The sequence below is a fragment of the Varanus komodoensis genome, unplaced genomic scaffold, assembly GCF_004798865.1.
Source record: "Varanus komodoensis strain SLA01 unplaced genomic scaffold, ASM479886v1 scaffold7_3, whole genome shotgun sequence".
NCBI classification, from domain to species: domain Eukaryota; kingdom Metazoa; phylum Chordata; class Lepidosauria; order Squamata; family Varanidae; genus Varanus; species Varanus komodoensis.
In genome coordinates this window covers 14516842-14542728 of record NW_025336480.1, presented here as the reverse complement: position 1 = coordinate 14542728, position 25887 = coordinate 14516842, and the positions used below count along the sequence as shown (strand labels likewise).

General features: G+C 40.2%; 1 protein-coding gene across 1 annotated transcript in view; it reads left to right on the top strand.

Annotated features, from left to right (window-relative positions):
* The window catches only part of COL23A1 (collagen type XXIII alpha 1 chain), a 406477-nt gene that overhangs the window by 314270 nt on the left and 66320 nt on the right, over window positions 1-25887 (top strand). The window contains exons 6-8 of the mRNA XM_044454607.1: window positions 17414-17440; window positions 20726-20752; window positions 23226-23252. Coding sequence (XP_044310542.1) covers window positions 17414-17440; window positions 20726-20752; window positions 23226-23252 — 81 coding nt within the window. The remainder of the gene's footprint in view (window positions 1-17413; window positions 17441-20725; window positions 20753-23225; window positions 23253-25887) is intronic.

The window sequence follows — 25887 nt, the reverse complement described above, 5'->3', positions numbered from 1 at the left end:
TCTTGAAGCATCAGGTTTCCCTGCACCTTTCCTCCAGCCTCCTTTCTTTTGAGTATTAGGGCACTCTCTCCAGTCTTCAGTCTTCCCATTTGTACCTTTACTGTGAATGCTAAAAACATGTTGCGATTAAAATACTGGTTCAGGATGGCTACACTACAGGGACCTCTCAGTTCTTTGTTGCTCCCTGCATGTGTGTACAAGTATTGAGGGACTCATGACTTGCTTAATCATCTGGCATAAATGTTTTCTCTTTGGAAGGGGATACAAAGATTGATTGCTTTGATGAGAGAAGGCAAAGTGGTTGGCAGCAATGAATTCCCATAGCATTTTTCTATCTGGCTTTTACATTGATGTTCAGATATTATTTTGTAACAAAAGTGAATGTTTGGAATCTTTTCAAATGAAGAATCCTCTGGCTTTCTGTAGCTATAATTTCTATTCTTTACAGTGATGCAAAGTATATCAGCAGGATAGGTGGGAATGCCTCCAGAAGAGGAGAAACAATCCTCATGGGTGGTGCAGCAGCCAACTTTTTGAGCTGACAGGCAACCCATTACTCCAACTTCTTACTGTACATGTGGTAAAGAAAACAATGATGGGAAACAAATTCAAAATAATACTGGAACTTTCAAAACTTCTAAAAATTGATTTTTGCCACACAACTCACTGTAAGTTTATATGCACTGTGATTATAAGTATGAAACCAAAACATTATTTCACACCAATAAATTTGCCACTATACTTTCTCTTCTGGCTTCTTCTTTCCATGCTGCCTCTTTCCTGATCACTTCTTCATCTTCCTTAAGTATCTCAGTTATACCTCTCCTTTTCCTGATATTGGATGGGCTTGGAAATAATGAAAAGCCAAGTGGAAACCAATATGGTATCGTTGGTCATGTTTGAATCCAGTCAGAGATTTATGCATGTACATTTGGTTTCCACGGAACCACTGAGAGAAACAGTAGTCTCTCGGCTGGTTTCCGTGCTTCACCATGACTTGTTGGACCATGTGAACCCAGACACATGGTTTCCACACTGCTACTGTACAGTCCTTCAGCAAGAACTGTCAAGGCTGTTCCTGACTACAGCCTCCACTGGTCAGATCTACGTAGCGACTGATGTGTTCGCTCCAGCCAAGCTCTGATTAGCTGCTCTGCTCTCCCTCCCACCTCTGTCTCCTCACTGCCAGATACTTACCTCCAGCTTTGGAATGTCACTGGCAGTGGAGTAATGCACTGTGCTGCCTCCAGCAGCATCCTTGGAGATAATCGTGCTTTGCACTCCTGTCTGATTCCAGTGCTTCACACAAACTAGGTATGCACATAGATGCATAGGCATATGTCTGTACAGTTGGAGAGCAGGCAGTGCTGGGTGTAGTGAACAGTGGAAGCAGAACACTTGTATACAACAGCTGGATGCATGCCAGTGTAGAGTACGAAGCTGTGCGGGTGGTGGGATATGGACACAGCAGGACTTAGGCACCAGCAGAAGAGACTGCTAGCCTTTATTAACATATAACACACTTTCCTCTCTGCCACAGCCACCCTTTTCCCAAGTGGTGAAGAACTAAAGGCCTCTTTTGCAGCAGCGGTATGGCTCTTGTGGGGAACAGGTGAGCCACCTCCATGCCTGACAATGCGTGTGGAGGTGGGAGAAAGATTCCTGAGGGTGGGGGTGTGGGGCACTGTGTGAGGCTGGCAACGGCCCTGGCATGGGAGGGGGTGGGGGAACAGCCTGCCCATGACAGTGTCCTCCACATGCCTGACTGCAGGAGGGAGGCAGCCCATGGTGGTGTGTGCAGGCCCTACAAATGGGGAAGCATGAACATACCTGCAACAAGGGAGGGTCAAGGAAGAGATGGGCTTGGGTTGGTATGCTTATACACTGGTACAGAGCCTGGCAGTACAGGGGACTGCTACTCTAGAGCAACAGCGCTAGTTGAGCAAATGAGCAGCTGCTTTCACAGAGCAGTGGAGAGAGAAAAAGAGAAGCAGGTGGCTGAGGATACACCTAGGAGAGTGTGTGGACCATTGAGGGAGAAGCAGGCAAAGGAGGCAGGGATGGTGCTCCAGCATTGGGAGAAACACTTCCGGAAGCCATCCTCCAGGATCCACAGACCTCCTCTCATTCTGCAAAGTGAGCCAAGACAAGAGAAAGTCCACAAATGCTCATGGACCCCAGTTGTGTAACCAACCATCTTCCCCAGCCACCATTCCTGGCAGCCAGATTTCTTTCCTGCTCACTGCCCTGCATAGGATACAGTGATCAAGCACGCTGGCTGACAGCCCTGTTGGCCAAACATCTTCCCTGCTTGCTGCTTGCCATCAACAGCAATGAGCTTGGAAGAATGGTCCTGCTCTCACAGAGTATGGGGCTTGATTCTTGGTGAGTGCCCCATGAGTGCCAGGAATCTAAGCTGGTGACTCTAAACTCCAGGCTGCAAAACAGATCAGAGTCCAGGAAGGTGAAAGCAGGAATCCGGTGAATTTTCTGCCCAAAACGGATTCCTTGCACATCTCCACAGTACACCCTGAGATTGAAATTCAGCCTTGGAGGCTGATGGAATACCTGCTACCATACTGAGGAATAAGGGTAGAAGCAGGGAAACCACATGATCACCTGAATGCAACAACCAGTGAGAAACCATGCTGCATAGTAACCATGTGGCATGGTTTAGAGTTACACGTGAACACAGTCTTTTTTTTTTTTTTTGGCACATAATAGCTGAAGCTTTGGAGAGAATGCAAGCTCTATTTTTCCTGAAAGTGAAAAGCTTTAAGAAAGGTGTCAATCAAATGAGGAGCATAGATGAGCTGCTGATGTGGGTTCTGGCAAATGTCAGATAATATTTACAAAATGTTTATGGGAGAAAGGACTGTAAGACCTTCAGATATTGGCTGCTGGTCCAGCATGTTGCCCTAAGGCAGTATCCTCCATGTAATAATCCACATCTCCTCACAAGAATTGAGTGGGGTGAGGAGTTTGACTTTTGTATATCACAACTAACATGCCTTAAGTTTTGCCAAACCATGTGAAAGGAAAACAAGCACTATTTCCATTACTCAAGTTACAAATGACGTGGTTGTACTGTTAGGCCAGGAAAAAAAATGTAAATGAAGACAAAAAGAAAGGGGGCAACCTAGAGCAGAATTAAGCCAAAACTTCACAAAATTCCTTTTAGCTGGGTTTCTGAGAGTCAAGTTTCCACAAAATGCAAGGTGCTATTGTGGAAGGAGAATGTGCTGGTCTTTACCACTTCAAACAAACACCCAGCTACAAACACTTGATAATTTCTGTGCATGAGATGCAAAGTGAGAAGGCCACACCCCTAGCACAAACAAAAAATGGAGAGAAAGGAAGTGCTCTATGTCTTTTAATATACAGACCATTATGAACATGAACTGAGAAGTGTTATGTCACTTTTCTTGACAATGCACAAACAACTTGCATAGGTGGGTTAAATGATAATGTTCCACACAGCAATCACATGAAGAAGATTGTATCCTTCCATTGCATTTTGAGTACTGTGGAAAAGCAGCAACCCAGCAACAGGAGGTCAGTGCAGGGAGAAAGACATGAGGACTGTGAGCAACAAATTAAAAACATACTCACATTTATTTTGCAATCAAGTGATTGTTAAGAAAGTTCCTAATGGAAAACAAAGATGGCTTTGGATGTGCAAGCCTGTTACTTGTTGAAAGTTTATTCTCAGCCAACATCTTGCTTTATAACACAAATCTTTTTGGAACTTCATCCCAACTAAACATACTACTTACCTTCTTTGCCATAACTAAGAGACTGGCAAGTTTACTACACTTCACCAAGTCACTGTTTGCATCAATGCTTCCCCTAGCAACAGGCAAGTTAAAGGTGGGAGAACATACAGGATGGTGCTCCTTTCTCCACAGTACCCATTAGGGATCAAAACCTAATGAAAGATGAGGCCATAGTGCTGTGACTGATTATATACATGTGATTTGTGCTGGTATGTTTGGGGTCTAGCCATCATTAGCGATCCAAAGCACATGCCTCCGAGTTAGTGATCAGGTTCATCCCAAATGCTTGCCTTACCAATTCTCCTTGTTTGGTTTCTCATTTATGCAAAGATCTTTTTTAAAAAAATCAGAATGCTAAGCAGACCTTACATAATGATTTGATACCGGGAAACATCTTTCCAGAATAAAATACACAACAGTCTCTCAATCACAACATATTACACATGTATACTAACCAACAAAATTTACGAAAGTTGGTAACAGAACATATAGATGCTTGTAAAAACTATGGTAGATGTAAGCAATAATTTGACAGAGAATGCTGTTTAATTTATATTAATTCTGGAAATAATATCTGTTCTTTGCTTACGAGAGCACATAAGATAGTTCAGTGAGTGTTACCAGACAGGCCAGTATAGGATATTGATCCTGTTTCTTTTTTCGTAAAAGAATTGATTAGATGAGTTTCCAAAGATTAATGTTTTACACAGCATTGCTATCATAGAGGCCTTATCCTCTATCTTAGGCAACCTCATGAAGGAAATACAGTGTGGAATGTAGTTACAAGTGTGTGTTAGTACTCCAGATCATAGTGACTGTTGGTCCCCAGAAGGATACTTGCTGCACCATACATGTGTGCTTGTAGTTCACAGAATAGCTTTTCCATATAAGTATATTGATTCAGTTTAGTGGCATGGCAGCAAGTCACATCAGTCATAAACTAGAAAAAGTTGCATGCAGTAGTTACAACTTTATGCACTTGCCTTAATGCCAACTGTTTTTATGAAACTTTTCTGTGCTGTTTACAGATCAGTATTAACTCAGAAAGTTTTACTGATATTGATCAATGAACTATCCTTGCAGCACTGTACTACAAGGCTCTTACAATGTAGAGTGTAAGCATTTTTAAAATCCGTCAAAGTCTTGGAATTTGTGTTAGAATAATGCTCCAAACTTAGCCTGCAACTGAAGTGTGGTCAAAGCAATATATACTTCCACACTGAACCTTCTTTTTCACAAAACCAGTTTCTTAAATGCTTTTATGCCATTTGGGAGTTGTCACATAATTATTACAACATGCTGCTGTTCAGCTTTATAAAAAGCATGTTTGAATAAAGGAGTGTAGTGTCAATCTAAACTCTGCTATCTTATGTCCAGGAAAGAAAGTAACATGTACAACAACAGATACATTGTTGTCTATTTAAAAACACTTTGTGTGTACACTGAAGCACACACCCATCTGTCTGTACTAGCAAATAATATTCTGTGTTACGCGCCAGTGGAACAAATTTTATTCAGTATAATTAAACTTGAACTATTCCATTTCTTGATCTGTCATGTAAAAGCATCCTTGTGATTTCAGGGAATGAGACTGGAAGTGGAATCAAGCAGGCTAACTTTACTGCAAAGGCTACTAGTAGTTAACTGTCCTTGATATTTCTGACTTTGCACTGCAACTCATGTTCAGACAGAAGCTGGTTCTCCCTTCATGATCCCTTCTCTAGCCTGAAGTGTTAACCTATATTAGTGCCATGTCTAGGCACTTGAAATGTTTTCTGAAATGGGTAATGCTATTTGATTAAAGCTCCATGGTAACACATTCCTTGAAACTTCTCCCATTGAAAAGTGATTTTTCTGGTGGCTCTTACCTACAAGTGGGTGTCCGAGTTGGGGGCTTTTTATCAAATCTACAACTGCATTTCTTTTATTCAGACAAGGTGGTTCTTAGGCCAGAAATGCAAATTTACCTTCTTTCTACCCAGGTTCTGTTTATCCTCAGAAGTGTTTGCATAGACTGGTGCTTCAGTTTTACTTGGACAGGACTTCAGGGTTTATAAAACTGGAAATCTTATGTGTATTTTTTCAGGAAACCACCATGGAGAACAAAGCTTCCAAGTCCACCATTTCCTGATGGTGGAAGGAATGTGCCATGGAGGCATATAAGACTTTTGAGAAGCTACCTCCAGGGGGAAACACTGGCTGTTCTCTTGGAGAAGCAGCTACTTCTGCAGACTTGAGTAGATGTTCTTCTGTTAAAGAGATTTCTTTCACTGCCACTTGGGCTTCAGTGCATACATTTACAAACATCATGCAGTTGATAAATACACTGCTGTATCAGCAGCTTTTAGAAGGTGTAATATCCAGAAGATGGTAATACAATAGCATGCCATTCCCACCTATTGTTTCATAGTTTGAAATATCAGACAGTAGAAAATGTCTTCCATATGACTCAAGAAAAATTCTGAAGTTAAGAAGCATGCAGGGAATCCAAATGGGGGTAGCTTAAAACACTTAAATCATTAGTAGTTTAGAGGCAGCTGCTATCACTGTCTACATGGAGCATATGTAACTTTCAGTGAGCTTTGCTTAACTTCTGTTTCTTTTGATTATTTTGAATGCCTGTTAGTAGCCTGACCTGTGCCATCAACATAGTATGCCCTCCCTTTTTTTTAATTAGGAGCAGTGCTTTTTTTGTAAGAAAAATGGCGCTGGAACTCATGAAATTATTTACCTTTTGCACGTAGTCAATCACTGTAAACACATCCACACAGGTCAGTTGTGTAACGAAACATAACAGTCGCCGCCCGCTGTAAGCACTCAGTGCGCGACCACACAACCAATCACAAGCCGAGCAGCACCATCACAACCAGTGCGGACAAAGTACGCATGCATTGAATTCGATACACAAGAATCCTGCATGCACCATTTTAATGATTTTGCCGCCAACCTGCTATGCTCAACAGGGCAATTCAAATCCACATGGACCAAACATCAAATTTTCAAAAGTTACTTTTAAAACTTGGAAAATCTGTTGAAAAAAGGTGCAGGAACTCTATTCCGGTGTGTTCTATGACAAAAAAAGCACTGGTTAGGAGTATTTGCCCTTTTCCAGTCCAGTATAGGAGAGATGACAGCTCCTTCCCTTGGAGTGATAAAATTTAAATGTTGATTCAGCCTGCAAGCTCCAGGAAGAAGCACCATCTCAAGATGGAAAATGCCTTCCGTGGGATCCAGTGAACTGAAAATAATGTTAAGAATTTCCTCTTTCCCTCTTTGATCAGACTGTTGGCATCAGTTCACGTTAGACATCATGGCTAATAAGTAGTGATATTGTGTTGCCTTCTGTTATTTTATGCTTTAGTGGCTGTTATAGTGCATCCTCATAGCACATTTCTATGCAAACTTACACATTTTACAATGAATGCAGAATTTAAACGATATTCTGCAGAGTTGCAATATACTCACAGCAGTTTTAAGCACTGTGCTTCAACAAAGTGGAAAACAGCTACATCTGGTGGGAAAATTAACTCAAAGACATCCATTAAGGTTCAGAACTACAAACATTTATTCTCAATATAAATAATTTACAGAAGACAAAAATGCATGGTTAATATATCAAGCATCTAGCACACAGACTGTTCTTCACTTAGTATATAAAGCAATCTGTGAGTTTTAATAAGTCTAACAGAAATAGATGAGGATGAAGGAAGGCAAATTCTCATTTACCAAATGAAAGGTGGAGTTGGAAGGAAAGCTGGGATGACATTGAAAAGGAAGAGGATATGGAAATAACAATGCCAGGTTTGGCAAGATACATGCCATGGATAAAGCTGCAGAGGAGCAGAAATTATAGATTCAGAGGAATTAAAAAGGGGGAAGGAGATGAAGCCTAAACAGTTGCAGTTATCTTGTTTCAGAATAAAGGCAACACAAAAAGAACTAATTTCCTGGTTGGATGCATGTACAAAGCAACATAGATTACTCTATACAATTGAAAAAGCAAGATGATTCAAGTAAAAGGCAAGGGGGCTCAGAAAAACAGAATTGGTACCAATATAGAGCAGGAAGTGTGTAATAAGAGGATCACAAGAAATGGAATTAAGCAGCAAACAAGACCCAGGCAATTGACCAAATTCCCTGGCTGCAGAGCATCAGGAATGCATGCAAGAAGAACCCACTAGGTACCCAAACTCAAGGCCAGTTAAAGATTTCATAACAAAAGTGTAAGGGACTAAATGACTCTGAATGTATCGTGGGGTAGGCAACTTTTAGTCCTCTCTAGATGTTTTGCTTTCAACTTCCATCAATCCAACATAGCCAATGATGATGAGATTATTAGGCCAAAACATCAAGTGATTCATAAGTTCCCTCTGTCTGGAATCAAACAATGAAAAATGTGCATAGATAATTAGATTCTTGCCCTCTGTAGCTCTCCTGTCCTGCTCAATCGGAGACTGTCATTCCAGCAATGCAACGGCCTCAAGGTAAAGCAGTTGACTGCTGCAGATCTGGAACACAGGATGTTCAGGACCCTGGACAGTACTACAGGTACCAGTCCAGTGGGCCTTGACTGGGATTCAGGACCATGGCTAGCAAACCTGGAGCCAAGATAAGAGACAAACTTCTAGCCTTGCCAGGAGAATTATTCTGGACTGCATAGCCCTTAAAGTACTGCATCTGTCTTCTAAAGGGCTTGTGCCATTTTCTTCAGTCGCTGGCTTCCTCGAGGGGGGGAGAGGGGAGCATCTGATTGAGGAATGTTTTCATGGTCTTCCTGTTCATCAGGTGAATCCAAGGTCCACTCCTCTGAATCTGAGGACTCTGCTTGAGTAGTACCAGTTCTTACCTTTCTTCACATCTGCTTCTGTTTTTGGAGAACTCAGTTTTTAATGATTCTTGATCCTCGGCATGACAGATCTGGAGCATCTGGCTGCTTTCAAGTCTCTGCTCTGCCTGTCTTTCCAGAACAAAATGATCCTTTAGCCAAACTGTCAGTGGGGTGATGGCTAATAAAACATACAACAGTGTTTATGCAAAGAAAGCTGCGAGCTTCTATGTAACATACTTAAGTAATAAAGTGCTAAAGAGACTCCTTTATATGCTATTAGACATATCTTTCTTTTAAACATTTCACAACTGCTACAGCAGGCTCTAAGAACAAAGTTAAAGAAACCCATCTATAGAGTAAATTTGTGGTTTTTTTAAACCAATTATCTAATATGCAGCTTTGGTTAGTGTGGTACTGAGAAAAGCAGATGTGAGACAAGATTATCAGCCTGTGGCTGTGTATTAGATATTGGATTGGGAGGCTGAGTGAAACAATAATTATGCTCTGTGCCAGTAGACATATTTTCTGTGCTATTTAGTTGGTGTGAGTTTCATGCCCTTTCCACCAAATAAATCTGGTTTTCAGAATATCTTTTGTTGTAAAAAGGCACTGAACATGCACAAGAAATTCAAAAAGAGTATTCAATAATTTTAAAAGTAAATGCCATTTTAGTATTTAGAACTTTTAAGTGATCTAAATATTCCTGAATATAACATTTATTTTAAAATAAAATGTCATATGCCATGCCTAATGGTAAAAAAACAAATGTTGTGGCCTCTTTTAAAATGGGAAAAAAATCTGTTTAAAGTCTATATATCTTCTGGGTTGTGTTGCATGCTTGCACCACTGTAAATGAGTCTATAAATAAATATTTATAGAATGTATTAGGACTTTGATGCAACATATGTGCCCTCAGGTGCTCTGTTGCCTATCTCAGGGCACTAAACCCAGGATGTTAGTACTCAGGGTGTGGTCTCCAACACCATGTGGCAGCCAGATAGTCTCCTGTTTCACTTAGCAACAGGCTCTCTTGTTGTTGTTGCCAACATTTTGGTTCTAAAAAGCATTATGTTGGCACGTCCTATGGATTAGTTCTCTTCTGTGCCTGGTGTTGCCTGGAATGTGCATTCAGATGAGAAAAGGGAAGCCTGAAAAAAAGATCTTGGTTGAAAGTGAGCTGGAGGAGAAGAGGCTCATGCTGCATCTTAGGGCATGGGAAAAGGATGATGAATGGTCTAGTTATGACAGAAGATGAAGGCCAACTGAGTTTAATAGTACTTTCTTGCAAAAAAGTGTGCATTGGATTGCATCTTTAGTTAACAAATGCCTAACAATACCTTTGTGTTGTCATCAATCACACATAATAGTTTCTTTAAAACATACAGCTTGTTTCCAGGCTCCATCTGAGCTTACTTTAGTCCAGAAAAAGAAGTGCAGATAGTACTGCACTTGTAAGCAATGCAATTAGCTTTAACCAGCTTTACCACCACTCTTGTTCCTGAAAGTGTACAAACTCCAGGCTTCCAGGCATCAGCACTTTGCAGCTGTTGCAAGTTTTCTTTCCTTCTAGATACTGGTGCATCTGTGTAGTGAGGAAATGTATATAATAATTAGGGATAAGCATGTCTCCCCGCAGTTCTCATTTCTTATTATTATGCTGTTCCATTATTCTGGGGAATTGACTTAGTTTCTTTTCTGGAAAGAAATGAGAATGATGGCATGTTGATAACAGACTGTGCACACGTACAAAGAAATAAAACCCAGAAGAAAAAAAGTTTATCCCTTTGAGGATTTTTCCAAGTTTTCAGGAGCATACCATTGGTCCAGCAAATAAAAAAGAGTATTTTTAAGCTGCTTCCCCAAGGGGGGAACAATGTACTCTTTTGAGCAACATGAAATAAAGAACAATTTTAAGTGTTTTTGCCGAAGGAGGAGGAGGAAGAGGAGGAGGAGAACTTTTGCTGTTATTTTTCAACATTTATTAATTCTGGAGCACAGTTTTTCAAATTTCTACATTTAAGAAGTTTGCATTATCCAGAATAGAGGTGTTTTCTGGAAGACTTTTAAAATAACCATTTATTGCTGAAGGACAGTGAGATTTGGCATACCTTTCTGAAAGCATGCAGATCCCTGAAATAAAAAGTTGCATAGACCATGGATTCAGTAGTACTCCAGTAAGATGTTCTGATAATTCTGAATCTGAAAATCTTGGGAGAAAACTTGCTGTGAGGAATTCTATACACATTCCTAAAGTGAGGATTTTTTTTTTTTTTGATGCATCTCCCCAAATTATTCCAAGCCATTTGACTAAGTAGGTAACCCTATAAGGGCTGTACCAAAGCACAGTGTTCTGTTTATATTTCCAAATGTGGAAGTCCAAAATCAGATATTTCAGATTTGTGCCAGTGAGAGAGAGGCCTATGATGAATGGAAGGACCTGAAGAGGCTATTGTGATAGGTGTGTGACACTTGGCAGCATTTATGTGCAAGTAGAACATGGGTGGGAGGGACTATAATATTTGTTCTATGGTATCACATAGTGATTGAAATGTTCCTAATTTGTACTGTATGCTGATTAATTTGACTCTACTAGAGACTGCTTGTGAGATGTTCAGCCACCTCCTTGTTTGAATGGCTATATGAACCGCAGTGATTACAGTGGGCCCACCTAGCTAGCTTTCTCTTATGATGCAAGGGCATTTGCTAAGCAGTTCAGGTGTGACTTTCACCAAATAAGGAAACAAAGAAGACATAGAATCTGAAATAACCACTACGATATTAATCGCATGGGACATTCTGTTGGCTGCCTGCTTTCATGAAGAACGTTTAAATGGTTCCGAACCATCACCTTGTTGTCCTAAGCCATTAACAGCAGCAGTGAAGACTAATATTAATCCTGTTAAAACTATCTGAGCCCTTATTCTGTAGCTCAGCCTTCCCCAGGCTGGTGCCCTCCAGATGTTTATGCTAATATGATTTCAACTCCCAGCAGTTCCAGCCAGCATGATCAATGGCTGGGAATTCTGAAACTTTTATTCCAGAACTTTTGAAGAGGCCTATGATGGGGAAAGCTTCTGTGATATAGTGATTAACAGCTCTTGACTTCTTGTTGTTTTGTTTTGGTTTGTTATTTGTTCCTTATTGTAAGCTGTCCCGAGATGTCAGTGGTTGGATGGGGTACAGAAGTTTTAAATAAAGAAAGAAATAAAATTTGCTGTAATTCAGAAAAGCTGAATTATCTTAGCTCAAGACACTGGCCATGATCAGTACTGAAGCAGAATTCCAGATAGCTACTGACAGGCCAGTATTTCTTTTCATATAGAAATGTATTGTGGAATAAGGCTTGCTGTACAAAGTGTGCCCCGCTTTGAAAATGTATTTTTAAAGAGGAGAGTATGTTGGCCAGAGATTTTCAAGGCCCAAGAATATGGTTCAGCCTAAAGCAAACTTTCACCCAATACTAATATCAAGTGAATAAAACAGGAAATAGCCTGAAACATTTTGTGTTCACTTTTAAGTTTAATGGATAATTAGTCTAAACTTCCATCATTCTGCACAGTCTTACAGACTCATGAGTGAGAATATGTTTCCTATTAGAGGATTCATTGTTGTAAATAGCATTAGGCAGAATAAACCCCAAGTTTTAATTTATTTAAAATTCAGTATTCAAGCAGTGATTCTGGGCTTATCTAAGTGAATTACCACTTTCCCTCTTAGTAACCTTACTTTCAGTCAGTTTGCACAGTAAAATTTAAGTCACTAGCAAATGACTCCCATGAATCTGAATTCACTCAAGACTTGAATTCAGTAATGAGATCCTTCCTGGAACCATGCCAACGTATATCTGGTCACTGCTGTCCATATCAATGTTCTGGGAAGGATGGGCTTCCATCTGCAGAGCAGATGTTATGTGACTGATATAACAGAGCTGTCGGTCTGCATGTAGGAACAAGAGATGTCAGCAGATGAGTCCCCCACCATGTTGTTCTGCTTAATGATTTTTCCCAGTACAACTTCACTGTCAACATGGCAGTATGAGGAAATTACTTATATTATTTGAGCATACTTAATGGTGGAATGACTTCTTTTGGCTTTACTTTGTTCATCTTTCTGCCTGCCATATGCAGCCCCTGAGGATACAGACATGACTGGCACCAAGAGTTGAAACTTTGATGTTTGTGCCCCTGTAAAAAGATGGCTATATATAGGCTTAGTTTATTCTTTTATTGTTTAGAAGCTAACTCAGTAGATGCCTAAACAGTGTATGTGCTACATAAATGACACCATCTTTACAAAACGTTTTTTTTTTTTTTTAATTCTAATTAGATGAGCAGATTTGTATCTCGGCCCTGTGCATATTTAGTTAGGAATCTGTCCTGTTGAACTCATGGGCTCAATTTCAAATAAAGATTAATAGAATCATACTGCAGACGCAATAATTGAAATTAATCTCTTAAATCCTTTAAGTGTTCACACACTGTTCTAACCTTGTCCCCATATGCAAAATGATTGTCCACATGCAAGGCAATTTATGATTCCAGAATTTTCAACCACTATTTGGTAAACAATATAATTCATCAAAGTTCATGTTTCCTTTAACCTGAGATTGTCTGGGAGGAAGGGTGATATCATTAGACTCATCCTACTCATGACTCTTCATCTGGATGGCTGAAAATTGCTAGCACATTTCCTCACACCTAGTATTGCATGCACATAAGCCTCCAGGTTTAGCATCCTATATGCACTTAGGACAGAGGGCATTGGATGCTGCCCACCATGTGCCTTTTAGAATCTGTGAATAATATTCTGCCTTGTTCATTGGCTAAAGATGGGTGAGCACTGTTCCCTTATCATTACCCTTTTTTACCTGAACAACAAAAAAGAACACCCGGAAGTATTTCGGAGAAGTAGATGACACCTGTTTGAGCTGTGCATCTTCTGCTTTTGTTACTTCTCTTAATGCTTTAGAAACTGTATAGGGATTTCAGCAATGCACCTTTTATGCTATCTTCTCTGATCACTGCAAATCAAGCATTTTTCTGCTTCCTTTGGCAGTGTTTTAAAATATATCATATGTTAATGTTTCTTATCATTCCATTTATGTAAAAGTACCATTGACATCTAGTTCAGTCATCTAGGGTTGCCATATCTTGGGAGAGCAAAGAATTACTGTGCAAACTATGATTGTTTCTGTGGTTTCTACTGGGTTTCTTGTTTTCTCCTAGCCAAGTCTCCAAGCTATAACAGAAGAGGCCATACAAAGACTTCAGATTGTGAGACTGTTTCACAGAACCTAGGAAGAAAAGATTGTTAGATTAGCCCAGCTAGGAATACCAACTGACTCTGGTTTGTAAAGCGATATATGCAAAGTTTTAGGTTGTCCTGGGAATGAGATCACTCCTGCCTGATCCAAAGAGCTGGGACCAGAAAAACTGCAAACCCTCTTAGTAGTATAAGAGTGCTGTTGATGCTACCCCATAGTGCCTATGTCATGGGCCTGGCATCTTGTCATGAACCCAAGAGCACTCATAGCACATTTTGAGAATTAGACTCTTTTTTCCATTTCTTGGCACACTACATCTCCTCCTGAATAAACATCCATACCTGGAGTTGGGAAGAGGCTGCCTTATCGGAACAAGTGAAAGAAGGAGGGAAGGTGGGCCAGGCATCAGAGTATTGCGCCACAAAACTGCTCCTGCCCAATAGGCTGGTGCACAGAATCTCCCACTCCTACAAAAAGGTACAAGCTGCAATCCGGTACACAATTACTGGAGTAATTCTTACTTACAAGGAATACATCTCATTGAAACAAATGGGATGCACTTCTGAATAGACATGCATAGGCTTACGCTTTGGGCCTCTTAAATACTGCAATTATATTTGTCCATTACTGTAATTAAGAAAATACAATGTAAATTGTTCTACCCTACAGGGGTTTACTTTTTCTAGGACCATAGGGCTATTTATCAAGGGATGTCTGAATAGAATGCAGGAATATAACATAATTGTACAGAACACATAGCAGAAAATATGGTTCCCATATGGAGCTTTCCCATATTTCAAATAAACAACATGTTTCTTGGCCTCTTGAGCTAAAAGAAAAGATTTTGGGTATTATTGAAGGAGCAGCCCTGCTTTCTTTTCCATTGATTAAATTACATGGAACTGAAGAAAAGTTCAGTGTGTGACTCCAATATGCATAATTTAAAGGGAAAATGCTGCAAAAAAAAACTAGAGGAAACTATTCCCCGACAAGTAGAATATGCAGCTGCAGCATATTAAATCATTCTGGACTAAAATTAATAGAACACAATGTGTTTGCTATATAGAGCAGTCAAACAGATATCAAAGAATCTCCACAATCAATGCTTAACCATGAAAAATCCCAGCCCCCAAAATATAGATATGTCTAAATCATTTTGGAACCTCATCTTTTTATAAAGGAAAGTCTCTCCTGCTCTCTGCTATTTCTTCTGTATCCCAAAATACTATCATTTGCATGTCTCATTTTCCACCTCAGTCACCATGCCAGCTTAGTCCTCCTTCCCCCTTATGACATTTTGGACCTGGGAGCTGGCATTCATCAACATCATCACACGCAACCATCTCCTCTCTAAGCGCATAATCCTATGGACTCCTGACATTTTCTGAGGGGATAGGATTATTTGGAGCTCTGATAAGCCCTGCCCTGCCCCACCCCCTTCAGAGATCCTGTGAAAAGAGCTGCACTGGCCAGTTCTTCATGGATACAGCTGGACCTCCAGAGGAGGAAAAGGAGCGTGCCTGGGGCAAGGAGGTGAGGACGCTGGGCCAGTGGCTTATGTAACTTCCCAGGCTCCTTCCCTTCCCCTACCTGCTGCTTTCTCTAGACAGGCAAAAATGGCTGTCTAGATGAAATGCTTGCTGCAAGGCACTGAAGCATTCGGGGTTGCTGCCGCTGTGCCCCATTCCATGATCTGGATGCATTAAGCCCCTGAGTTGAGAGGCTTATGTACATATCAATGGAAGGCATTACAGTGTGCCCTAAATGACTTTTAGGGAACAATCCTATGCCTGTGTGGATAGAAAAAATCCTGCAGCTTCCAGTCTTCCCTAGCATGGCTAAGTGAGGAACACTGGGAGTTGTGAGACTGTTTTTGTATGAACATAGATAGACTGGTGCATGTAATTAAGGAAATAAAAACAACCCCCTTTTGGTGCATCCATGCTCCTTCCAAGAGAAATGCACTGGTTTCCCCCATCAGAAGGCAAAGTAGTAAATACACCATTTCACCACCACTGCTTTCCCAGCTATAAGCACAGCACTCAGGGGAATGGAAAGCAGAAGTGGGTGGAATTAGAGCATCCATGCACAGAGATGACACTTGTTTGCTTTCAGAAGGCCCCTCCCAAAAGGATGGGACCCAGACATGCTCATAAGGGGAGTTTCTGGAGGAGATTACTAGATTGGGTTCAACAGACCACTCTGCATGCTGAAAGTTTCGTGCTGGGTGTTTTGTGCTTTTTGGTCAATAAACAACGCTTTGCAAGGCCTGTTCCTTTGAATGCACAAAGAAGCAACATGACATCTAGCAAGTTATGTCTTACGCTTAGTACATATTAATTAGTTGATTGATGCACTTTAGCCATACTTTTTCACTCACAAATAACATGTAAAATTAGGAGTTATTGGCCAAAAGAAAGAAGAAGGTAGGGGATAAATAAGCAATTTTTTTCTAAATAGCAGATGATCTGCACATTTTTTCTGGTTTTTGTAGCTAGAAAAATGGTTTTTCAAAGAAAGACTTTGTGTTTAAGCCAGGTAATGCATTGTCCAGACACCATCTGCGATTCTGGATAATGAATCCGGATAATGCTTGCATTTCTGGGAAATATGACAATCCTACTTTATTGTTAGTTATTAATCTTTTTTAAATGACTGGGCAGTTATAACGAGGAACCACATGGAAATTAAGTAGTGCATGAAAGGATGGGTACCAACTTTTCATGTCATGACCAACTGGTTTTTATTTTACAAAGGATTACAAAAAGATGTAGTACTGAGCAACACAAAACAATCAAAATATTGCTCAATCATTAAGCACCTTCCTAAATAAACTCATTTTGGCTTTTCCCACATGATTTTCCCCCTCAGTGAATGTACATTCGTTTCCTATTTGCTGTGCAAGTCTTTGCAAGTCTGCAGCTCTTCCTTCAAGCTTCCACTTGTTATGAAATTATCACATTTTTCTAGCATTCAGTGATACATTTTCTTTCCCTACATTTACTTTACCTGAAGAAAATACAGTACTTTGTCCAGATAGCACATTTACCTATGTGATGATCATTGTGCTGAATGTGATTGTAGAATATTATTGCAGTTGCTTAAATGGATACTTTTTGTGAATCTTGGTTAGTGACAAACACTACCAGTTTCCCCATCCCATGCTTGCATTATTGCATCCATAACTGAGGAGCACTTCCTTAAAATGAAATACTGGCAAATACTGGTGCTGATAGTGCTGTCCTTGGCAGTTAGTTCATAGCTTCCCCTGTCCTTCTGTCCCTTATGAATTGGGGAAGCTGTGCAGCGGGGATGCAGTCTCTCTCATGCACACGCTGAGCAAGATCTATTCTATCTATCTGTTACATGCTGATCTTGCAATTTTGCCCTGAGAGGGAGTTTCAAAACTATAGTGGGAAGCATCAGATGCTTTTGGAAAACACTTCTATTGAACATGTGGAAAAGCCCTTTGGGGTGAGGGAGACAGAATTTGATGAAATACAGATTAATTCCTTTGTAATGCTTCATTATCTTCCTTTGCTTTAGGGCCCTCTTGGATTGGATGGAAAACCTGTAAGTATTGCTCTAAGTTCCAAATGCACAAATTTGATTTGTGCCCTGCCACTCTACAGAACATAGATAAGTTAAACCTTATCCAGCCATTTACAAAATTATAAGAAGCTGTTGCTCAGTGATTTCTGAAAATCATCAGCTTTGGAGGCAATCTCATGCATGTTTAGACTGCTCCCCCCAAAAATGAAACAACTCCCAGCATTCCCCATACAGTATGGCTGACTGGGAAAAGCTGGCAATTTCAGGATTTTCTTCTGTCTAAACTTTAGAAGGGCTGCACCCATCATTGGTGAAGGCAGTTAGGTAAGCTGTGGGAGCAGACATGCAAGCTTTGAAATTATTTCTGAGAGCCTGTATGTTGAGTTCCCTTGACTTTGAGAGCAAACAAACAGACTGCTTTGGATACATGTGAAACTCCAGTGATGCACATGAGACTGTGCTCAGTTCTAAACCATTTGGTCAGTACAGAACATTTATGCATTTAACCATAATCTTTATGTGCCCAGCTAGCATCATCCAGGCACATATTCTTCACACAGCACAGGGAGCATTCACTGCCTTCCAACTTGGACTGCTTTAAAGGTAGATTAGCCAGAATTGCAGATCATAAAGCTATCAATGGCTACTGGTCATGATGCCTCCCTGTTACCTCCCATCTCAGAGGCAGTTTGCCCCTCAGTACCAGTTGCTGCAGGATGCTATTATTCATTCATTTATTTATTTACTTGATGTGTATGTTGTCCCCCTTGGCCATACGCTTTCTGGGTAGCTCACAACATACGATGCAGCAATTAAAAGAATGAATTCATAGCATAATAAGGCATAGTAACCAGCAATCAAGAATAAAAGCAATAAATAAAATTGATATTGTATTGCTGTTGTGTTTGTGTTCTGTTTTGGGCTTCCTGTGGGCATTGGCTTGGCTTCTCTGGGAACAGGATGCCAACCAAATAGGCATCTCATCCAGAATGGCCTTTTTATGTTCTAAAAGGAGCACTGTCAGCACACTTGGGAACCCAGTGCTTATATTTATGCTCAGCAAGAGAGGTCCCTCTTTTGCCCAGCCGTTAAAGCAGTTGGTCTGGTACAAGGGCCCTTTCTACAGGGCATTTTCCACAGTGGCCCTGCACCTCCGGAACAAGTTGCCAGTAGGCACGGAGAGTCTGTCTGGCCCCAGCACTGGAGGCTTTTAAGAAGGTCTGAGAACTTGTTCTGCCCTTCCCTTGATTATGTGTCATTGGACTGAGTTGCAGCTGCAGTTGTTTGTTGCAAGTTTTATGCAGGGATTTGATTTTCTTAAAATGTTGCTGTTTTTATTGCTGTTCTTATGTGTTCTTACTGCTTTTATTGTTGCATTGATTTTTTGGCATGTTTTGTTATCAAACTGCGGCAGGGGTGGGGAGCTCTTACTCTAAAAGGAGGCCAAGGAATGTTTTTAATAAATACATAAATTATACAAGTATAAGAAGGTTGAGGGGGGATACGCTAGAGAGTGAGGGGCAAGTGGAAGAATCCTCAGTCAAGTGAGGTCTGCTAAGGATGATCACTGAGTGCAAAATGCTGGCTGGCTGTTGCAAAGAAAACCAGGGGCAAGGATGAGAATGGAATGAAGTGTGTGGTATCCCGAGCAGAGGCACTCCCCTACTGGTATATGCTAAGAGTGAACCCCGGTTCATGAGTACTGGCCTTTGTGTAAACAAAATGGCAATATTCACACACAAGAGGGAGAGGTATCAGAAAGTTTGGAGATTTCAAGGTTTGCAGAAATACCTCCCCCTCAAGAAACTCCCACCTTCAGGGAAAAGCCCTGAGGGAGGAAAAACGGCATAATGAAGATTGAGCATGCTTAGGGCACTTGCAATATTGGATGATGGTTGGATGGTTGAATGGAAAACCTGGAGGGTGGGATAGTGGAACGGAGTAGCTAAAAACCTGAACAGAAGTTCTCCAGCCTGAAACATTTTGCTGTAGAACCTACTTGCGATACTGTTTTCACAAAAGGAATTCAGTTCACCCCGGATTCAAGCATTAAGCCTGCTATGTATCTATACTGCTCTGACATTTCTTTTCATGCTTACAAGAGAGTGCACTGTAAAATCTTTTAAAGCTGCTGTCACAAAGCCATCCAAGTGCATACATAATTTCAGCTGAAAGTTGTTACTAGACTGTTTGCATATGGTGTGCAGACATGCTTGCATATGCCACTGACCTGGGTGATCAAAAGCAAACACTTTACTAATATGTACCAGGTAAGAGTTTGAGTTCAAAACTTGATGGGTCTCCTTTCCTAGCTTGCACAGGGAAGAGCATTGAGTGGAACCATACAAAAGCTTCATAAAAATGGCAAAGGACCTTTCAGTGGTAAGACAGGGCTTCTTCAGATGGCTGCTACACTAAGACATTCTCTCTTCAAGCTCTTTCAGTGTGCTTTAAATAAAAAAGTTTCACACTGAATCACCCTTAAGAAAAGAATATGGATTTATTTTATATATTTATTAACATATTTATATACATCTTTTCATTTTAAAAATTCATGAGCAGTGTACAAAATGTTGTTAGAATGACAGTTAAAACAGGAAATCCCACTAAGCTAGCCTTGAAATCAGCAAAGGCTTAATTAAGCAAATCTCTTTTTAACAGGCACCCAAACCTCATCATGGTTGGTGCTTTATTGTACATCAGGGAGAAGAGAATTTCAAATGCTGGGTGCCGTGACAGAAAAGATCTTCTCTAGTGTGTAGGTGCAGCTGATGGAACAACCAGAAGACTCTGATTTGTAGATCTTAAAGAACAGGTTAAAATTGAATGATTGCACTACTGTAGACTGGAGATTGCAGGCAGATGACATATTCATGGAGAGAGAGGTTATCAGTGGCTACTGGCTGCTCCATGGTCAGGCATGCCTGCATACACCAGTTGCAGGGGAGCTTGGACAGATGGCTTGTACCTATCCTGTTTGAGGGATCCTGTGGGCAGCTGATTTGCCATGTTGGGGATGGAATGCTGGAGTGGATGGACCTTCAGTCTGATCCAGCATGGCTTTTTTATGTTCTTAAGTTCTTTGTATGGAGGTCATATGGTTGAATGCACTTGTGTGTGGTCTGCAGAACCCTATCACACAGCAGTCAGGGCAAAAGGGCTGGCCTTCAACTTTCCTGAAGAAAGAGAAAGTTTAGGTGTAAATGGTATTCTTTGGAATATTCTGTTTGGTCAAAGTAGCTAGAGGGAGCTAAAGCAGTACTGTGTGGACTAATGTACTTAACACTCTCTCATTGATCTTTACAGGGGCCTCAAGGACCAAAGGGGGATAAGGTAAGAGTATTCACTCTGAAAATTTCAACTCCCTTAGGATGGCTTCTAAACATTCTAATAAGAGGAGTCGCACTTAAATAATCATTTTGGGATTTATGGCACATTGACTCACACATGGACAGTTCACAACTTAGAGACTCATTTATAAAGTGTTCTGCAGTAGTCTATAATAACCATTGGGATTAACTGGTTTGCAGTGCATGAGTCTTCCTGGGACAGCCTTCCTTGGTGCCTTCCAGACATTTTGTATTTCAACACACCCATCCCAGGCAGAATGGCCAAAAGAAAGAAATTCTTTTGTATTCCAAAACATTTTGAACATACCAACTTGGGAAAGACTAGCAAACAAAGATCACCATCACACAAAAGAGCTCCCATATTACCAGAAGAGCTCCCAGATCATCTGGCAGCAAGAAAACACAAAAGAGGAGTCTGCTGTTCCACATACTACAAATAATCGCAGATTAAATGATCAACTCTCTCTTGTACCCCACGAATCTCAAAAGGCCTGAGTCTACTTGGCCAAACCCAGAAAAGGTGGTTGCGTGACCTGACAACACCCATAACAAACAAACATAGCACACTCTACCTGGCTGATTAAAAATTCAGAAATCACTCAAAATAGGGCAAAAGGAAAAACCCACAGACCAGAGCCACCCAGCTTCCACCAAAGCTGCCATCCCTTGCTAATTTCCCTCCAGAGAAAACAAGAAACTTCCCTCTGAGAGAGAGAGGAAGACTGTACTTCCAGACATTCCTTTCTCTTTAAACCAGTAATGTGGGTTTTCTAGAAAATTTCTTATGCAAATTATGGCAGTTTGCATAGAAAATGTGCAGTTTGCACTGTAAAATTGCTAGTTGTCAAACCATGTTTACCTTGAAGACTGTCCAGCAATTATATTTGGTGCAAAGCAGGGCTGTTTGGTTGGTGATGGGAGCCCCTAGCACAGCTCACATAACACCTATATTGAAAGAACTGCATTGGTTACCAGTTGTGGCCCAGGCCCAATTCAAGGTGCTTATGTTGACCTATGAAGCCCTAAATGCCTTAGGCCCCAGTTATCTTGAGGAGTGCCTGCACCCATATGTGCCTGCCTGGCCTTTGAGATCTATGCAGAGGGCCCTCCTGTGTGATCCATCTCTTAAGGAGATGAAGGGGATGGCCGCTAGGAGGAGGGCCTTTTCTGCAGCTGCTCCCCATATCTGGAATGCTCTCCCCAAGGAGATTCACCTGGCACCTTCCTCGTATTCTTTCTTGGCACCAGGCAAAGACCTTCCTTTTTTAAAAAAATATTTTAATAGTTAATGCCAGTCAACCTTCTGTTTTTTATTTTAATCCGTATTTTATTAACATTGTATATTTAATATGCTCTAATTAGTTTTTATTGTGTTTTATCTTATGACTGTGAGCTGTCCAGAGGTGCTATGGCACAATTTGGTGGCATACAAATGTTTTAATAAATAAAACACATTACTTAAAATATACACGTTAACTTACAGCACAAGCGTTTGAGTTGAAAAAATTTCACTATCACTCCAGCTCACACTTGACATAACTTTTACAAATGCATGTTTTTGCATATATATACATTTCAATGACATATCTGTTTTCTTGCATATTTTGTAGCTATAATCACCTGGAAAAATAATAATTGCATCTTTGAAACAACGATGCTTGCACAATACTGAATATGCAATTTGCATTAATGCATTGTTATTAATGAATTTATGAAACAGAAAATTTTTCCATGGAAAAATAAAGCACTGGGGAAAAGGCTGTCGAAATTTTCCACCTTAAAACTAGGTTTGAATGGACAGCCTTTCAAACAGAGGGTTCTTCAAATAGAGAGCTGTACTACATATGTAAAGTAGGACACATGGCAACCCTACATGAGTTCCACGTGTACACCATATTTTGTGAACAAATTTCGCTGACATTGTTTGCATGTCGCACCAATTAACGGTGGGAACAAGTGAGTTCAGTGCCTCTCACCCACTCATTGATTCTGCTTTCTCAAACAACCAAGGAATGACGCTGCATAATTTGTCATGATGTTCAAACCCAGCACATCTGGGTTGTCAAGAGCTGAACAATCCAGAGTTTTAACTCAGCAACCATCAATGGGCAAACTCAAAGTGGTTTAACCCTTAGAGTGCCAGGTCCAGATGTTCTGTCTAATATTCCAGGATCCCCTTTCAGAAAGTAGATGCAAAACAGATGCAAAGCAGCAAGCAGGTGGGAAGCAGTTCATCCGATAACCTCTTAAACATGGTCAAAGATTAAATGTGTGAACACCTCCTGGGCATCAAAGAACTAAGCTTGAGGATGTATATTAATTTGTGAATGCTTGTCCTTCCTGTTATGGGTCATCTTCCCTACTGTACCTGGAGGAAATGGATTCACCCAAGCAGTGCAGAATCAGCAGAGAACTGACATTGGGAAGTGAATTACAATTATTTTTCTGTTTTCTAGGGTGACCAAGGAGACATCGGCCCAAGGGTAAGCATCATTAGTAATTATGAATGCATCTCAAAGTTATACTTTTTGGCAGTGATGAGAACAAAAAGATCCATGTATTTGCCTGTCAATACACAAAAGGGGTGGAAAGGTAAAATGAGATGAACTGTTAACTCCTTTCTTTCCTCCAAGCTCACATTTTAAGAAACTTTTTTCAAAGTATAACATATTTCAGATTCCTATTTTATGTCTGGGCAGAGGGAAGTAGTCTACAAGTAGTCCTTGAATCATCTGAAACTTCCTGGAAGCCAAAAGATGTGCTGGGAGCACAGGAAGAAGGGCATTTAGCATCTGTTCCTACTAGTGGAAAAGATTAGGAAGATTCCTAAACCTCTTCCTGTTTGTGTGCAGAGCTTAGGGAAATCTGTTGTGGAAGAACAGCTGTTGAGAGTTTCTTTAGCTTCGAAAGACTCAGCTTAGAAATGGTGTGGAACCATATCTAAGTTAAGAAACATTAATCAATCTCAGCCTCTTATTTGAAGAGTGACATTGTATTCATTTGTATAAATAATTTCCATTGATGGACAAATTTTTAATTAATTTGGAAGGTTGACTCTAGTTAATGCCATGTTTATGCTGTAGGGACCAGGCAACTGACTGTCTTTTAGGGAGAGGATTTATTTTTGTAGCGGTGGTTAAAAGGTGATTAGATAGATAGATAGATATTTCTGTCATACCATTTTTCACCCAAGGTGGCTTATGTGGTCTTCCTCCTCTCTTTATTCTCTTCACAAAAATCAACATTCTAACATGAAATATTTCAAAATCCAAGGCTGCTCAGTTTTTCAGTCCTTGGAAAAAGTATTTTTCCCAGAGGCATTTTCCAGGCCTTCAGATCTCTAGATGAAGGTTCAGGGTCTTGAATCCTTTGCAAAGATTTGAAAATCTGGTCCCAAACTTACATGAATCTCAGCTGGAATAGATAGATAGATAGATAGATAGATAGATAGATAGATAGATAATACAGAGACAAAATCCTGAAATGAGCAAATTTACTATGACTTGTTTCTTTCTCTCTCTCGTTCTCTGGTTCTTATCCATATGGAGGATTGCTCCATTAAACTATAAAACTGAGAATTTAATAAAGTTTTTAAAAAGTAATATGAACTAGCTAACATATGGACATTCTTACTCTGATTTATTTTCACTGACCATAATTTCACTGGAGTGGGACTGAGTTCAATAGAAATATATGCATATTTCTGCCTCCAGTGAACTAAAAAGGTACTTTTTTGCTTTTAGGCAAAACACTGTTCTTTTTCCCAGTTACCCTCCACAGGGATGTGCAGTCAGCATTATTAAGTGTCTTTGTGTGCCTTTGTATGAGGTATGAGCATGAAGAGACAAAACTATCCTGATATACCCAATAAATAAAATCAAGAAGAGGTGTTCTGGAAATTACTTTGAAGGGTTTTTTTAATCTTGAGAGTAGTGAAGGAATAGATTAAAGTCAGCTGAAGAAAAGGACCAGAAGAGGCCTGATTTTTTTACAACAAGAAAAAAAAGTGGTGTGGAAAGTGGATTGACTGGTTTTCTTCTTGGTCTACAAATTTCTGGTAAAATTCTGGGAAACTCGGCTTTTACTTTGAAGTAAAAAGACGCATCTAGCCTTTATGAACAAAGAAAATATGGCAACAAAAAATTCCAAAGCAAGTGGGAAAAGGAGTCTGTGTTATTCTAATCTCATTTTTAATATTTATGATTAAGCGTAAAATAATAATTAAACTATCCAAGACTGCCTTTGAGCATGCAGAGTGCTCTCTTCTCACTGCTGAGCAACAGTGTCTTGGGCACATTGATGCCCATGGGAACCATGATGTACACATATTAAAGCCTCAGCACCTCACTTGAGGAATTAAAACGCCTGTCATGAACAAACTATTACCAGAGTACCTAGCTTTTCTGTTCCCTTCCACACAACAATCAATTGTATTTCCTCCCTTTCCAGCAGTTTGTCACTACTCCATAATTTTCCCTCTGCTTTCTTATTAAAGGCAAGCTCTACTTTCCTGATCTCCCTCTAACTCAATTTATACCAAGATCCCTGCAGAGTTCAGTGCAAGCCTGATTAATACCAGGACTATGTTCTAGGATTAAAATACCTTTGAGCATGTACAAAGTCCATTTTCCTCACCTTTGAATAACTGCTGTCTCCTGCTGCCTCATGCATTTAGAACTTAGGGGAATGTTGTCTCCGAGCACATGTGTCACACCCCTTTCCCATCTTAACTTCACTGATTACTAAGTAAATTATCTATAACCTGAAAGTCTCCTGGATTCCTCAGCAATGTGGGAGCCATCACAAAAGGTGATACAGAGAAACAGAGGTGATACTTGATTAACAGAATCATGATTAACAGAAGAGTCTCAACTATTACATAGCATTGCTCTGATTGCAGAACCTGCAAAATGTTGTAGAAGCCCTTTATTAAAGGAAGTGTGCCCTCTTTGCAGTCTCTTTAAGATAACAGAACTTCAAGGAAATGAGAAATTAATTTTCCAAATTATGCAGTCATCTCACTATGATACAAACTGCTATGAAATATATTGTGTGAGAAAAATGTTTGCTCTGCCTTATCAAAAGACCAGAGCAGTTCAGTTTATGTAGTGTTGCTGC